The 15886-nt window shown below is 40.2% G+C and overlaps 2 protein-coding genes across 4 annotated transcripts; both read left to right on the plus strand.

The window, feature by feature from the left end:
• The first annotated feature begins 241 nt into the window (after window positions 1-241).
• Window positions 242-2631, plus strand: AK6 (adenylate kinase 6). Of its 2 annotated transcripts, XM_075726523.1 has the most exons (6): window positions 242-277; window positions 808-900; window positions 1225-1283; window positions 1370-1515; window positions 1665-1891; window positions 2529-2631. In XM_075726523.1, exons 1-5 carry the CDS (start codon window positions 250-252, stop codon window positions 1852-1854), a joined length of 516 nt encoding a protein of 171 aa, XP_075582638.1. In that variant the 5' UTR covers window positions 242-249; the 3' UTR covers window positions 1855-1891; window positions 2529-2631. The 2 variants fall into 2 exon arrangements, with proteins under 2 accessions (XP_075582638.1, XP_075582637.1); XM_075726522.1 differs by having other exon boundaries at window positions 1665-2631.
• CCDC125 (coiled-coil domain containing 125) lies at window positions 1855-15883 on the plus strand. Of its 2 annotated transcripts, XM_075726520.1 has the most exons (12): window positions 1855-1891; window positions 3599-3977; window positions 5546-5604; window positions 7019-7105; window positions 7973-8050; window positions 8768-8853; window positions 10970-11052; window positions 11915-12030; window positions 12582-12689; window positions 13703-13874; window positions 15241-15374; window positions 15505-15883. In XM_075726520.1, the coding sequence occupies exons 2-12, from the start codon at window positions 3707-3709 to the stop codon at window positions 15826-15828; spliced, it is 1518 nt and encodes a 505-aa protein (XP_075582635.1). In that variant the 5' UTR covers window positions 1855-1891; window positions 3599-3706; the 3' UTR covers window positions 15829-15883. The 2 variants fall into 2 exon arrangements, with proteins under 2 accessions (XP_075582635.1, XP_075582636.1); XM_075726521.1 differs by lacking the exons at window positions 1855-1891; window positions 3599-3977 and adding an exon at window positions 4092-4170.
• Window positions 15884-15886: the final 3 nt, after the last annotated feature.

Raw genomic sequence — 15886 nt, forward strand, 5'->3', positions numbered from 1 at the left:
AGGGCCCCGCGAATCGAGCGCAGCCGGGCCGAGCCCCGTCACGCCGGACCGCCGAGCTCCCGGCGGGCCCTTCTCCTGCGGCGGCTCTTAGCTGTCCGCGGCGCGCCTGCCTACCGACGCGCCTGCCTGCCTGCCGGCCCGGCGGGCAGGGCGGGTGACGCCATCGGCGTGCGGCGGCGGCGGCGCAGGCCCCCGCGCACGTGTCTCCTAGGCGACCAGCGGCCGCCGCCGGCGGCGCGGAGCGGCGGGATGAGGCGGCCCAACATTCTGCTCACCGGTGCGGGGCGGTGGTAGCGGCGGGCCGGGTCCCTGGGCCGGCCCGAAGCGGGAGGAGGCCGGTGGTGTCCGGCCCGCTTGGCCCCGGCGGGACTGCTGGGGGTGCGGGCGGGGAGTGCGGCGGAGCTCGGGCTGGGCCTGCGGGGGGAGGCCCCAGCCCGGTTCACAGCACGGCGTGGTTTGGGGTGCGAGGCCTCTGCGGAGGGGGTGCCGGGCTTCTCTGCTTGAAAACTTGTCAGTTTTCCGCATTAGTTAGAGCTTTTAAATGAAACAAGGTTTACTTTTGCATCGTTCTGGTTAGAATAACGCTTATGCACAAGGTGACAGTTTTCTTCTTCGTTTTGTTTTGTTTACTCTCTAGATATTGTTTGTATTTGTTTTTCCTTGTCGTGCAGCTTTTTGCCCCCTTTTTCTTATACTAACTTGCCAGCATTGACTGACAAACGCTTCCTTTTTGACTGCTTAAAAGGTTAATTGAAGAGGACTTGCATACTGGTCTCTTACCCTTTTATATGGGGTTTTTGTCTTCAGGTACTCCGGGCGTCGGGAAAACCACGCTCGGGAAAGAACTTGCGTCAAGAGCTGGGATGACCTACATTAATGTGGGTGACATGGCAAAAGAAGGTAGGCCGTATTAACAGAGTAGTCCATCAAAGTATTTTAGTTGTCTTTGCTTTGTATAACAACGTGCTTGTAGAACATGTATGATATATTAAATGAAAAGGCAGAAATATATTTGGTGGTACAAGTTAAAAAAGCATTTATGTAACAGTAGCACACTCTGTATTAACAAATAACAAACTTACCCTTGTATGGATTTATAAACAAAGTGTTCCTTGCTCTGAACACTATCTTTTGTTTGCATCCTCCTGAAAAAAACATAACAACATAAATAATTGTAATAACTGCTGCGACTTCACAAGCTTCCACAAATTATTTTTGCTGCAGGAGAACTGTATGAAGGTTTTGATGAGGAATATGATTGTCCAATTTTGGATGAAGACCGGGTGAGTCCAACTTCAAAACCTAGCATTTTTGTATTTTGACTTCCTGTAAATTCAGACAAGCTTGCCTATCATTGTTTGTTTTGTAGGTAATTGATGAACTAGAAGATAAAATGAGCGAAGGTGGAGTTATTATCGATTATCATGGCTGTGATTTTTTTCCTGAACGGTGGTTTCATATGGTATTTGTACTTCGTACAGAAAATTCATTTCTGTATGACAGACTTGAAAGCAGGTATGTCAGTGGAGTAAATAAGGAGTCAAGTACTGTCGTGTGACTTCACTGGAGATTTTTCTGGGGTGTAAATTCCTGTTTCTCTGTGAAATACTTTATAGATCTCTGCATATCTAAGACTGTTTCTCGGTATTGTTCTTGTTTTCTAGGGGCTACAAAGGGAAAAAGCTGCAAGACAACATTCAGTGTGAAATTTTTCAGACGCTTTATGAGGAAGCTATGTTGTCATATAGAGAGGAAATTGTACACCAGCTACCCAGCAACACTCCAGAAGACCTAGAGAGAAATTTGGATCAGATTATGCAATGGATTGAGCAATGGATGAAGGACAACAACTGACATTTGCTGAAGAAGTAACTCTGCTGGATCGCTTCCTGTGAGGGTTTAAAAAATGACATTAGTAATTCTTGTGTGATTAAATTAAAATTAATTTTATTGTAATTTGATATGGTTCAGGACTGGAAGAAGGTTCAGAATAGCCAGGTCATAAGGCTTTGGAACAGCCTGTGAAGCACTCTGGAGAGGCACGTGGGACAACTGACACAAGTGAAAATTCAGCAGTGGATGAAAGGATGAAAATGACACGGTTGCCCTTAGTAGCAGGAACTACGTTCAATAATTGAGAATTTTTTGGAGCTTACAGTTAAAACCAAACCTTCTTCCCCCCCCCCCCCAAAGAAAACTGTAAAATCACAATAACTGATGGCCGTTGAGGAGCTTTTTATTTCTAAAGCATAAAACAGTGTCCTGAAAAGGAGTTAGTATGTTTCTGAATTTTTAGACTAAAACCTGCTATACTCCACTGTATTCTTGAAAGGCTAATGCAGAGTGAGGGGTGTGTGATACAGTTTAAGGAGGGTGGTTTGTTTTGGAGGGAAGAGAAGTGATGTGGTAAGGGAGCTATTTTAAAAATTACACAGAACTTTGGGAATTACTTATGGTGTAAGGAAGCATCAGCTATATCTGTACTAGTGTGGGATACTATCAAGTTTTCTTTCTCCTTTTTCTCTCAGTGTTCTCCACCACCCGTCCCAATCGTGGAGCATACTTACCACTGTAAGTTTCTCAAGGAAATACATCATTTGGCAGGATAATGATCCAAAACACGGTTACACTTAAAATACTGGCAGCCATCTGTCCTAATCGCTTGTGAAGCCTGGCTGTGCAATGTGGAAATAACCTTTCTCCCGTGAAAAGGTGGCTTGTAAAGCCTTGTGAAAGATTCTGTAGAAAGAGCTTGCTAATAAACTTTTTATATACAGGACTTTGAATAGTAAAACTCTATTTGCCTGAGAATTTCTCTTGTGAAGAGTATTATGGTTACATAGTTATGATTTTTGTTTTTCGTTCCAAATTTGGCATTGACTTTTTGTAAGATTTACAGAGGAATACCGCCATCAGCAATTTGAGCCTTGTATAAACCGAAATGGTGACAAATCTGGAGCTTCCTTGCAGAACCGGGAGCCGATGCTGTGAAAACGCACCCGTGGGTGTATTGCTCTCAAGCAGCCGCTTTCAGGTTTGTGGCTGGAGCGGGGAAGCAGGTGGAGGGTGATCTCTGCTGTAGAAGCCTCTGGACGACGCCGTTTCCCGAGAATGCTTTTGACGCGTCTTGTAAAGCAAAACCACGTTTCTCAAAGCAGCTGGGGATTTTTGCAAATGCTGTTGTAGGCGGAATATAGGCTTTTATTTCCAAAAAAAAAAAAAAAGGCAAGGCCATCAGGAACGCCGCTCGCCGCTGCGAGCCGCCTCCGGGGGAGCTGTCGCTCGCTGCGCCGGCGCCGGCAGCGGGAGGCTGCGGCCCGCCCCGGGGCGGGAGCGGCAGGGCCGCGGCCGGTGGGTCGGGGGGCTCCGGGGGCCCCGGGCCGGCGAGCGGCTGCGGGGGGGTGGGGGTGCCCGCGGGGCGACCGAGGCGCTTCCAGCCGCGGCGGGGCTTTGGCGGCTTCGCTGCGCTGCCCTGCGGCAGGAGCTGTTTTCGGGCAGCCCGAGCCCGTGCTGCAAGGCGCCGCGCACCAGCAGCTTCAGATTTTTCACTTCAGTGTTGTTTTGCTGCTTTAATGATGGAGTTTTTCTGTTTTTCTAGGTAAAATACTTGCTGTTTTGCGGCAGGCGCCATTCGCATTGCCAGTAAGTGAAGTACCCTCAGTCAGGGAAAAAAACCCACAAAACCCCCAAAACCCAGGAGAAGAAGATGGAGGAGGCAGAAGAGGATGACATGACATGTGGAGACTTGGGAAACGGACTTGGGAGAAGGCCTGGAGGTGTTTACGAAGAGGAACATTTGCAAAACTTCTATTCACTTAGATCTAGGAAGGGAACCGGAAAGGTTCGTAATTCTCCTTTGTCAGCAAAGAGACTGGAAGAAAGTGATGCTGCAGCTCTTCCTGGTTCAAAGCACAACAGCTTTTACGATGGATCATCCGAAAAGCCTGTTACTAGTTCAACCCGACAAAATAGCTGTGGTAAGAGTAATTTGGAAGTTAAATTATTCACCATGAGAAAAATCTCTGTTGGTAAAACTGAGCAGTTCAGCTGCTTCACAAGCTGTCACCAAGTTGAATTCAAGCCGTTTGCCAAAACACTTTCAAACCTCTGAAGGATTCCAAGAAGTGCACGTGCGTTGCATGCCTGCTGAGATCCAGCACAGCCTCGCAGGTTAGCTGGTGCAGCCTGTAAGTCTGCTGCTGGTGTCGCAAGAGATGCTCAATGCCATCGAGGCAGCAGAGCGGTCTCTGTTCCTGCATCTTCCTCCCAAAACATTAACAGCAGAATTGTCTTTCAGAGAATGAGGCTGTAGCACTTCTTAGTGTAGGATGACCATTTTTCAAGTGTTTAGTTTTGCATTTGAAAGTGGCATTTAGGGAAGAGCATCCTGTGGTGCAGGACAGTATTGTTTTTCTCTAAATACATACATGAAATTGAATGGAATTGCTTGGGTTTCTGGCTTGTTTCAGTGTGTCTTCCCAGAGATTGTATCTAAAGCTTATGGTTAATCTTCAAAATCCTGTTTGCTATTTAGTTGAAATTTGTGAATCCACATAGTTTTGAGGTTAAGCAGTTGTTTTTAGAACCTGGGCATCTCCATTCTCCCATTGTTGGTGTTCAAATTTTTTTGTGAAAACAACACTGCTGTGAATAAAATCAAATAAAGGCAGTGCTGTTCATTACATTTGAGCTGCTTTGCCTTACATTTTTAGCCGGTTTTGGTATTTTGACTGAAGTATTTCCATATAACTTGCTTATTTCCCTCCTTTAGAGCAAGTCCCTACTATCCTTTCCACACACAGCAGTAAGCTAAGCCATGTAATTATTCTTTGTTGGTTTCAGTAGCATTGGAGAGATGTTACAAGAGAAGCATAATTCCGATTGGTGTCACTGTCCTTCTGACAGTCTTTGTGTGATGCTTCTCTTAGGCCTAGGTCTTTCACACAGCAATATCCATGAAAGCATGGTTAAAGCCCACATGAACCTGACTTTGATTTAGTAGGAGGCTGCATCTTCATACGTCTCTGCGATGCTCCTTTTAAGAAAAACAGTACCAGTAGTAACCACTTCTTTAGAAGAGTATTAGATCTTGTGGAATACTCCACCACCATATTTCATCATGGTCCCTTAAAAATTGTCCCTACTTCTTCTAAATAGTGCTGGCTACTGTTGTGTTGAGTTTGGTTGTTGAAAAGTTACGATGGAAAAAGAATCTAAAAAATAAAATTAATTTTTGAATCAAGATGGCAATTTTGTTGTGGGGTTTCTTTCTAAGGAAATTCTGAAATAATTATCCTTATTTTAGGTCTCTTTACAACTGATCTTTTTTTCCCATTTGACTTCTTTAACTGTGAAACAATGTGTTTGAGCTTAGTATTTATGTATTTCTTAAATCTATGTATTTCCTTCCTCCAGAAGGAAAAAACCAAAAAGATCAAAATTCATCTCCGCCTGTTACCTGCTGTCAGGGTAAAGCAAATTCTCATGTTTTCTTTTGTAAGTATTTCAGTATCTCATCGTTTATTATCTCCCATCAATCTTACAGAATCTAATACTGAAGTGTCAAATGAAGAACTAAAGCAACAACTTCAAGAAGCTCTAGAGGTTAGTAACTGTGCCAAGTGTGCTGCTGTTGAACTCTGCAATTCCTTTTAATGTGGCAAAGTAAAGCACAGTATTAGTTTAGCTGAAGATCGTGGCATGTCCAGAAGCTTGGATGGATTCAGGTTCTTGACATTAGAGCACTAGTTGGAAGCATCATTAAATTTTATGCCAGGAAATCACAGTGTGAGATGCAGTTCATACTCGGGATTTTTTTTTTTTTTTTTTTTTGGGGGGGGGGGGGGGGGGCAGGGGGGAAGAAGTATTTTTAAAACTTAGAGAATATTAAAAGGATTGTACTCCTTTTCTAGCGGGTTTCCTTTTTTTATTAAGCTTTGGTCCTGAAAATCTGCAGTGTGAACAGAATAGTCCTTGGGTGTTTACTGCATTTTTGTTGAAATGTAGTTAACTATTATGTTTAATTTTACTGTGGTTAAATGTGTAGATGCATTGGTATCAGTCCAGGCAGAAAGAGCAGAGTGATCTCCACTGTGAAAATAAACACTTCACCTGCACTGTGTTCTTTAACCTCGGGATAGTTCCATGGTATGTCATTTTGAAGCTGTCTTAGCATGAAGAACCTTCAGTGCGCAGCAAGTTAAAATGTCAAGAGACTGTACTCATTTTCAATTCAACAAAACTGATAAATTGCCACTGCTCCCAGATACAATTTCAGTATCAATCACTGAAGTAAAAGAACCAGACAAACTATGAAAAAAGTTTAGTATAACTGCAGGTGAACAACTGAGTGACCTACATAGGGGCTAAGGAAAGATAAGTATACAAAGCAGTAAATTTTCTTTTAATGCTTGGAAGTTGAAAAACTGCTTTCTTCTGAAGGGGGGAATGTTACATAAAGACATGATTGGCATGTACCTGGAGCAGGAATCTGTTTTGTTGTTGTCATTGTTTTGTTCTCAACAAGTAGTGGTTTTGATCTAACAGTCCTAACATGATACCTGTGCTACCGAGTATGGATATTTTGTATAATATGTAGTACATTATATTAATATAGCATTTATACTATATATATATATAGTAATACTTACTATATTTTTTGTCTGCTGCATGCATTTGCATGCATGTATATCTGCTATTCTGTTTTGCTTACTTATTTTAAAGCTCCAGACCTGTGTTGGTATATACAATTTCTTTAGCAAGGAAGAACTGCAGTATTCAGTGGTTTATTTTCCAAATACACTGGAAGAGAACAGAAGGAATAATAATTACAAGTATTCTTCTTTGAGAATTTCGTGCTAACGTGCACTGTTAACATCTCTTCATCTCAAGCGAGCTATTAGTCAGAAAAGAATCATATTTGGTTTTTGAAGAGGGCAAATTTATGTTGCTGTTACAGTCGACTTTTAACAGGATTACCTTGACTTTTACTCAGTGTTCCTATTTTATTTTGCTTCAGGAAATTGAAATATTGAAAGTTGAGCTTGAAGCGTCACAAAGACAGCTTGAAGGAAAAGATGAAGCCCTAAGACTTCTGCAGAGCATGGTACGAGTTGTTCAGAAATTGTTTAGGTACTTAGTGGTAAAGGAAAGAAAACAGAAGAAATCTTACTGCCACTCCTCGTCAAAACCCCCCAAACCTTAAGTTCTTCCCAGGGCTATAATTTAAAGCATTGAGTCTGCAAGTGTCTACAGACTCGTCTTCTACGATTTACTACTTTTTCTGTGTGGAACCATTGCGGTTATTTAAGAAGACTTTACTGTTGTAGCAAATTCTCATAATTTTTGTTTGAGGATCCTTGAAGGTTTAGCTATTTAACTTAAAGGATAAGGCCTTCTTTCCAGTCCTTTAAATTTTGCCAGTGCTTGAAGTTCTGCTGCAAAGCACAGAAATTTTCAGCTGACTACTCCATCTGTTGTCTTAGAGGACAGTGTGTGTTGAATGTTAGGTCAGTCTTTTGTTCACAGTTTGTAATGTTTTCATTTGCTATCACAATGAATAATGTTAAAATCAGTTCCTGTTTTTTAGCCTACTTGCATAACCCATTTATAGTTCTGGAGTTTCTACCCTCAGACATTCTTCGTAAGTTACACCTGGATCAAAGTATAAGTATGTTGTAATCAATTTTTTTAAGAGCTGATTTTGTGGACAAGCCCTAAAGAAGACGTGATCTCATCTTAAATGATGCTACGTTATGCAATAGAAAAGATTATGGGATTGAAACACGTTTGCTATGCAACATAGCTATTTAGTGACTTCAAATTAGAACCCACTGGGACTTACAAGCAAGTTGCTAGTGTTTATAATTCTGCACACTCCTGTTTAACTAAGAATGTGAACTTCTCTTGATGTAAAACTGAAAATTTCGCTAAATTAATTACAGTATTTGACAGTTACACTTTTTTTTTTCAGGCAGTATTTAATAAAGCTACTAGTCATACAAAAGCAATGCTTCAAAAAACTGAGGAAGAAAAGAGAACTTTAGAAAAGGTAAGGGTGCATGTTTCCTTCACACCTGTGCAAAAACATAAAAGTCCATTGCTACTACTAAGGGGTTATCAGACTGTCTTTTTAAAATCAGTCAAATCTGCCGTTAGTTCCAGGGTATTTTAAAGTATTCTTACTCTTTTTTAGTAGGAAGAGAAAATGTTAATATATCACTCTTTTGATCTAAATGTTTTCATGCTATAGTGTGTACAAATAATACCTGAAAGTTACTAGAGTTCTCTCTGTACTTTCAGCTGGTCTTTGTTGTGAGTTTCAGAGTCATTCATAGTGAGTTGCACTATTTCTTAGTTCTTAAGCTGGAACTTCCCAACGAGTCTAAAAAATGGGTGCCCAGTTTTCATGGCAGGGGGGAGAAAGCTTGAGCTACCTTATTAAACTGAGTTTTAAGCTTTGTTTCTCTTCCTCTGTGACCTTTCCACAGAACAGTAAGGGGACAGGGAAATGTGACCAGTGTGGATTTGTTTTTCTCATAAGCCACTACAAGCATTAGTTCATGCAGCATGGTCTGGAATCTATAGATCAGTGATGCAGAAACTTTTGGTGTCTGTCACCAAAGGTATTTTTAACAGTATCACAGATCATCACCATCGTTGGTCACCTAGACCTCTGCCAGTGCCAAACTCAGGACCAACAGTTCCTCTTCTTCCTTTCAATGGGATGCTTGTAATAAACTGCTGCAGGTTTGTTTTCTTTCCACAGGAAATAAATATTTTGCAATGGGAAATTGAATTTGATCAGGATAGATTTAAAAACATAGAAGACACGTGGACAGAAAAATATGACAGGTATTTGACTTACACTCTGTACTTTGAGGTTTTTTTTAATTGCATTGAACGCTATATGTCATCTTTCTTGTGTTCCAAGTTTGCTTCATCAGGTTTTCTGGGTTTTTTGTGTTCTCCCAATTTCCTTCCAGATTTGGGAAGATTTATTTAATTTTCATGCTAGTCACATTTGAATTTTTCAATTAAAAACTACTAAAATTATTAAGTCTCGATTCTTTAGTGTGTGTATATAGGCTAGCTTTGCTAGGCTGAGTTTTCATTTTCATCCTGTTATGTTATTATGTTAGCCAGCTGGATCCAGACTGTCCTTACTTATGTTTAGTAAATGAGGCATAGAAAATAATGGTATGTGCATGCATGTGGAAATATCATTTGCTGGTTAATCATTGCTTTATTTTCTTGCGTTGTAGGTGTGAGCATATGTACAGGTAAAATGGAATGCTTTTGAGAGAGGCTGATCAACTGGTTCTTTGTTTAAATAAGAGTTACTCTGGCCAGACAGCAGGTGTGGTTAGGCAAGCAGAAGATGCCAGAGGCACTGAACTAATAATGCAATAACAGACCTTGAAAAATGTGACCAGCAGGCTCACTTATTTGAACATAGAAATGATATCTCTGATCTCTACCCATCAGATTTACAATTATTTCAGCAGAGATTTTTATCTAAAATTTTCAAACTTTGATTCAAAGAACAAGCCAAAAGTTTACAAACTATTCGTCGGAAGAGTTTTGATAAGATACTGTATCTTGTTTGCCGGTTAACTTAGTTACACTTGCTAAGGGATACCTCTTGAAAAACCCTTTGGCTTTCCTGACTTGAGAGAGTAGGAAGTGTAGCCAGGTAGTTCAGAGCAACAAAACTACTGTTAACTATTGAAAGCTAGAGATGTGGCTTCGGAAAACTGCAAGAAACCAGGAGCTCAGTCTGCTTTGTAAAAAGGCTTTATGATATCTGAAACAGCAGGATGAGAAGAATGTGTATTTTCCTTTGTTTATTCAAGTGAAATGATTCAGGTTACTATTTAGTTTTAAACAAAACCATGAATTTACAGTATGCTGCATTTACCGACAGCTGAAGGGATGCACCAAAAAAATTGTATTGCTTTAATATTTAGGACTTTAGATTGCCACTTTTCTATTCAAGAAGGAAATACTTAAATACTTCAAGGAAAAAATGCATTATAAATGCATATTGTATGTTCTCAGGCTGCAACGCTTGAAAGTACAGCTGTTCTTGAGAACAGTGTCAAGAATACAGGAAGTTTACTTTCTAAAATTGAGACCAGAGCCATGTTGCCACTTGTCCAATAACAATTTTGTTCTTTCAAGGAAGTAAGAGATTTCTAGCAAGTGTTCCAGAGGTTCATAATTGCAAATTTCTTTGAGTTTCTAATGGTGATGTGGTACTTAAACTCACCTCTTGTTAATCTCTGAAGTTGTTGGCACCATCTACTTAGATGTGAATCTTTTTTTTTTAATTTTCATTTTTAACATTCACTTGAACATACTTGGACATGTTTAAACTGGTTGTGTGAGGGTGTGGTTTCACGGACAAGGTGAGCCTGTTTGAATAGCACATGCCATCTGGGTTGCAGAGAAACCTCTGCGTGAGTGCAGAGCTTCTTGGTTTTGCTCCCTGCAGAGCCACCTGCAGCCTGGATCACGAGGAGTGACGCCACAGAAGCCAGCCTGACATAGCCTGCTTTCTTAGCCTTGGTTCTGGGCCAGTCAGACCAACCCTACACACGGAACGTTCTTCAGAGAGTTAGGAACAGTTTTAGGTTGCTTATCGGCCCCTGGCTGGCAGATTTGGATCTAACATACTGCATATTATTGGTACAGATGCTGTTATGGAAAAATTTGACAATATTTTCCATAAAAAAATTTACAAGTGAGGAAACTGCTTGTATAATGCTGCATGGATAATATCTTGTCAAACCGAATACTCAACTCTTTTCAGGTTTGATTTTTTTCTTCAATCTTATCAGTAATCCTAATATTAATTTGCAGAAATACTAGATGCAGTGTTTTAACAAGCTAATTTCTTTTTGTCATTTGAGTGCCCATTTTAAAATATTTTTTAAAATGTAATACAGCCTTTTTCTAACTTCTGCAGGATATCTTGTGAAAATGCAGCTCTTAAGGAAGCATTGAAGCTGAGAACAGAAGAAGTTAAAACTCTTAAAGCTGAAAATGCAAGTAAGCCACCAACATCTATTCCTCTTCACATACTCTGTCAGGAATAATTCAGGATTTAGTTATGAAGGAAGCTATCTGTCAGCATAAGTCTCTCGTTACTGGCAGCTGATACTAGTGGATATGCAGAAACCCTCTTTAAACAGACAACTTGTGTTTGTTTTTCTTCTCACATTGTCACTTTAACTGAAAAAAAAGCCATGAAATGATAGGAAAAGTCAGGTATGCATAGCTTAAAGAGTAGATCAGGTGTGAAAGAAATATACCTATCTTATTTCACTGGTGTGGTGACACCCTGGGTGTGGAGGGAAACAACTGGTCCGTGCTCCTAGTCATGTCCTGGAAAGGGGCAACAGCAGCCAGGGGATCCACCAATTACAATGACAATCTGCGTCAGAGGCATTCACTTTTAACATACCCACTTAAAAATTCCCATAGCACGAACTTCGAGGTATTGAGCATGTGGACTTTATAGTGGAGGTTTTCAAACTGCAGGTTGTGCAGCCATCTGGCTGGGTCAGATGGCTCAAGCAAGCCCTTTTCCCTTATTTTTGGTTTCCAAAAAGCTTTAAAACAGCTGACATACATCATTATTTTCCCAATATCGTGCTGCCTTAGGTGTAAGTGTACAAAAAGATGAGCCCTTAGTGCTGAGGCAGAGTAATATATGAGTTCATATCTCTGTAAGTGGGTCATTACCTCTAGGAAAGACAACTGGGATCTGAGTTTCTAGATCTGCATAGTCTCACCACATTCCCAAAGTGATGCTTAAACCACAGAACCACTTAATTGGGTGTAGTTAAACCCAGAAATTAAGAACTCAGAGCAGCAGACTTTTTAATCACTTCCTTGTTTTATTTCATAGTCCTGAATCAGCAGTGCTTGGAATTTCTTGCAATGCTAGATGTGAAACAACAGAAGGTTGTTCAGGAAAACATGTCCTTGAATAAAGGTGACATTACAGATTTTACAGGTCTTGAAGTAAGTGTGGCTTACATGTTTTTCAAAATGGCTGGTTCAAAGATATGTTTATATTCAAAATGCATAGATAAATTTTACTTACTTACTATTTAACTGTTTCTTTGGACCCATTTTTAGCTAATGACAACATGCCCTTGCATGCCTGTTAATCAGTTTTCTAATTTCTGGTGCATCATGATTCCTATCTTGCAAAGAGAGAGTAGACAGAAGGAGGATCAGGCTATCTTTCACAAGCCAGCATGCTTATTTTTTTCTTCCTAATATCTTCATTCTTAACTCCTATGCCTACTGCTTTACTTTATTGAGTGAAGAAAAATTCTGATGAGGTCTGCAGGGAGAAGCATACACAGGCCAACAATTTTTGCCTTTAGGTTATCTTGCAGAAAAATACATTTCAGGCGTGTGGTTGTGAGTCAAAAGAAATCATGCCTAAATCTCTTGTAGCTCCCTTTGTAGTTTCAGGATATTTTTTTGCTAGTCATGTGGCATCTCTTGGATTGCGTTGTGTATGCAGATAGATACTTAACTGGTGGTTTGTTTTGGATTTTAAGCTGGCAGTTCTTGGAGCCTGCACCTGCAATACTTCTGGCGGCCAACCTTGTCCTTGTGCTAAAATGGCAGCTGTAACTCGAAAGCAAGTTCTTCATCTCAAGCAAGAGGTAATGCTGCTTGGCTTAGATATGAACAAGCAGAGGGGTGCTTGTGCTCAAAACCAAATAAAGCCAGAAACACTCTACTGCAGTTTACACAAACTAATGTGTCTTAAAACAAGAATGCTTCTCAGAAGTAATGTAATGTATGTTTCTAGTGCTTGTAATGCCCTAACTTCTGCTGATATGAAACTGTAATTATGATACCAATCAGCTTTACTAGTAAAAAAAAAAGTCATTATTTTTCCTTCCACCCATAAATAAAGGAAAAAACTCTCCTAAGTGTATGCACTCCATACATGTGTATGCAGTGTGAGTGTGGACTACCGTTGACCCTTTCCCTTCCTTCCTGTCAGTGCATTCCACCCCTCCCTCGCATTGACATCAGCACTTACAAGCCCACTCACTGAGCTAGGTCAGGAAGCTGATCTTGGTGAAAACTCTCTATTTACGTCACGCTTAAATTGATAACATGATTTTCAAGCTCTTAAGGTTTTTAATTTAGTGAAATTCTATGGTTTTAGAATTTTAATTCTGATTTGTGTTTGACTCTGCAGATGTGGTAACCATCCTCATGGTCCCACTGCAGAAGTTCCAGCTGACCTACAGGTTTTGAAAAGAAGTACTGTCATGACCCTTTTGTACCAAAGTGATTATTCCTGACAGAGATACGATTCTGTTGCTCCTCTTGCTCCTGGCCCAACCAGCATGGGACATTAATGCCCTCCTCAAGCTCTTCTGCATGCGCAGAAATAAACAGGCACTGCTGGCAGCTTGTCTGTGTAGGTGGGTGGTGGTGTGTGCATGCGTAGAAAAGGAAAGATAAGGACTTCAATACACATTTCAAAATGTATTTCTTACCGTGGCAAGAAAGCACTTTGGTTTCTATTACTTCCTTCATTATATTTATTTAAAAGTTGTCTGTGTTAATGGCTTCAGTCTGTCTCTTAATATATATTTTAAATCTGCTATTGGTTCCAAATTGCTTAATATACTTTCAATTTTCTCTGAATTAAAACCAGACTGAAAATCTGAAGAAGAGTAAAGATGAAGCTTATATAATGGCAGATGCCTTCAGAATTGCATTTGAGCAGCAGCTAATGCAGAGGAAGGACCAAGCCCTGAGGCTTGCAGAAGTGATAAAGATTAAGAAAGAAACGAAATTCATAAACTGGAGACGTCTGAAAGACGATGGTAACTGGGCATGCTGCATGTCTGTAATGGTTGAATAGAAAAGAAGTCAGCTGACAGGTGGCACAGGCAGACTTTCTTACTGTACTAAATGTATGGTTGTGGTTTAATTGCTGACTAAGGCTTCCGAAGAGTCGAGAAAAAAGGAACAATGTTATGTTAAAAACTGTAAATACGTTAAACAGTGTGTTGTGTATCTGAAGAATTTCTACCGGAAGTTTCGCATGTATAATGTACAGTGTCTATGTATAAGTGGACTATATAAATACTACTGTAGGTTATTAGAGCTACCAGTCTAGGCTTTTAATGTAGCCTTTTTTTACTATGTGTTTATGAACTGTATTATCTGAGTGAACACATGCTGGAATAAATAAGCCATTCTCCAGGATGATAATAACATTCTGGATATTAAAAATGTTTATTATGAAAACAGCACAAAAAAGCTAATATCTGGCAAGTTTAGCCTGTCCATTTTAGATGCTATCAGCAATTTAATGTGCTGGGTTTTTTTCAAATGATCTCTATGTAAGAGTAAGGGAGGGAGGAGAAATGTAAAAAATATATACTGAGCTTTCACTGAAATACTAAATACAATACTGGTTTTTATTATGTATGTGTATCTACATCAGTTTTTATTACTCTTCTTGTACTTCACATGGTCACCTGTGGGTTACAAAGCACTCTGAAAGAGGAAGAATTTGTATTATCCTTTTTTAAGAAAAAGGGTAAGGAGAAGTATTTAAGTGCTTATGTCGTGGTCAAAAGCATAGCAGAATTTAGGAACAGCACTTCAAGATATATTTGTGTTAGCCACTGGCCTGGAGGTGCCAGGCTTAGAAGTTTGGTGGGTCTTCTAGATTCCTTGAGCAGCCTCAGGATGTAATGCTAAAACAGCATCCATCTTGAATACCTGTTTCCCCTATACCCATGTCATTGTTTCCCAGCTCTATATCCTGATACATCTGTTTCATAATTTTAATATATTTTAATCTTTTTTAGAAATCTTAGAAGCTTTTAAACACCTTGTGTCAAAACCCACCTTTTTTTCAGGCTACTTACTGTTTAAAAACAAATTACCACAAATTATTGTTTAACTAGAGTGCTAAAGTATGTTTTCCATAGAGCAAAAAGAATTTTATTTTCAATTGGCCCATATATACAATGAAAGGTCTATTCAGGCTTTAAGTGATGCTAAGGGTGGTGCTGCGTGCCACTAATCTGCCCTGTCCTGTACGGCGGGAGAAGCTGTAGCTTGCGTTGCCCTTTTAGAGGAGATGGTTCAGAACCCAGTTTTATGTATGCCCATTTTATCCCAAAGTAGTTTTTCTCTTCCTAAATTCCACAGTTGATGTACTTTTGTTTTCCTTAGGACATGTCAAGTTACAATGGAACAAGAACAGTCTGGGACAAAAACTATCCAGCCTGCTGTCATCAGATGCAGACTGCAGGAAAGTTGAAAAGCTCGACCATCCTCACGAAATCCTGAAGATGTTAATAGATTTGGTTGGTATTTTGTTAAGCTATTCATCGTGAGTCCTTAGGAGAGCAAATATAGCTGTGGATTTACATAGATTGCCTTGTTCTTAGCTTATAAACTAAGTTCATTTTCTTTCTCTTTTGAATAAATACCCAGGTAAATGACAAAGAGGAGGCTTTAGCTCATCAAAGAAAGGTTAGTTACATGCTGTCTCGCGCAATAGAGACCAAAGAGGATGTTTTGGAACGGGATAAAGGAAATGGCACGCTGGGGAGTTGTCAGTACAAAGCCCAGGGGTCATCGGGCCCCGTACACGCCTGCTGCCAAAACCTCCATTCTCAAAACAGTATGTCTTCAGTTCCCAGTGCAAAAACATTTGAAAATCCAGTAAAAATGCTTCGAAAATCACACTCCTGGCCATCAGAGGCTATGTATTGTGAAGGAAAGAATCGACGTGGAAAAGTGGATGAAACTCTGTGATCTCCATATAACTGTCCACTGGAATAAATTTATTTTTTAAAAAGCATGACCTTGTGGA

Source organism: Pelecanus crispus, chromosome Z (assembly GCF_030463565.1).
Source record: "Pelecanus crispus isolate bPelCri1 chromosome Z, bPelCri1.pri, whole genome shotgun sequence".
Classification (NCBI taxonomy): Eukaryota; Metazoa; Chordata; class Aves; order Pelecaniformes; family Pelecanidae; genus Pelecanus; species Pelecanus crispus.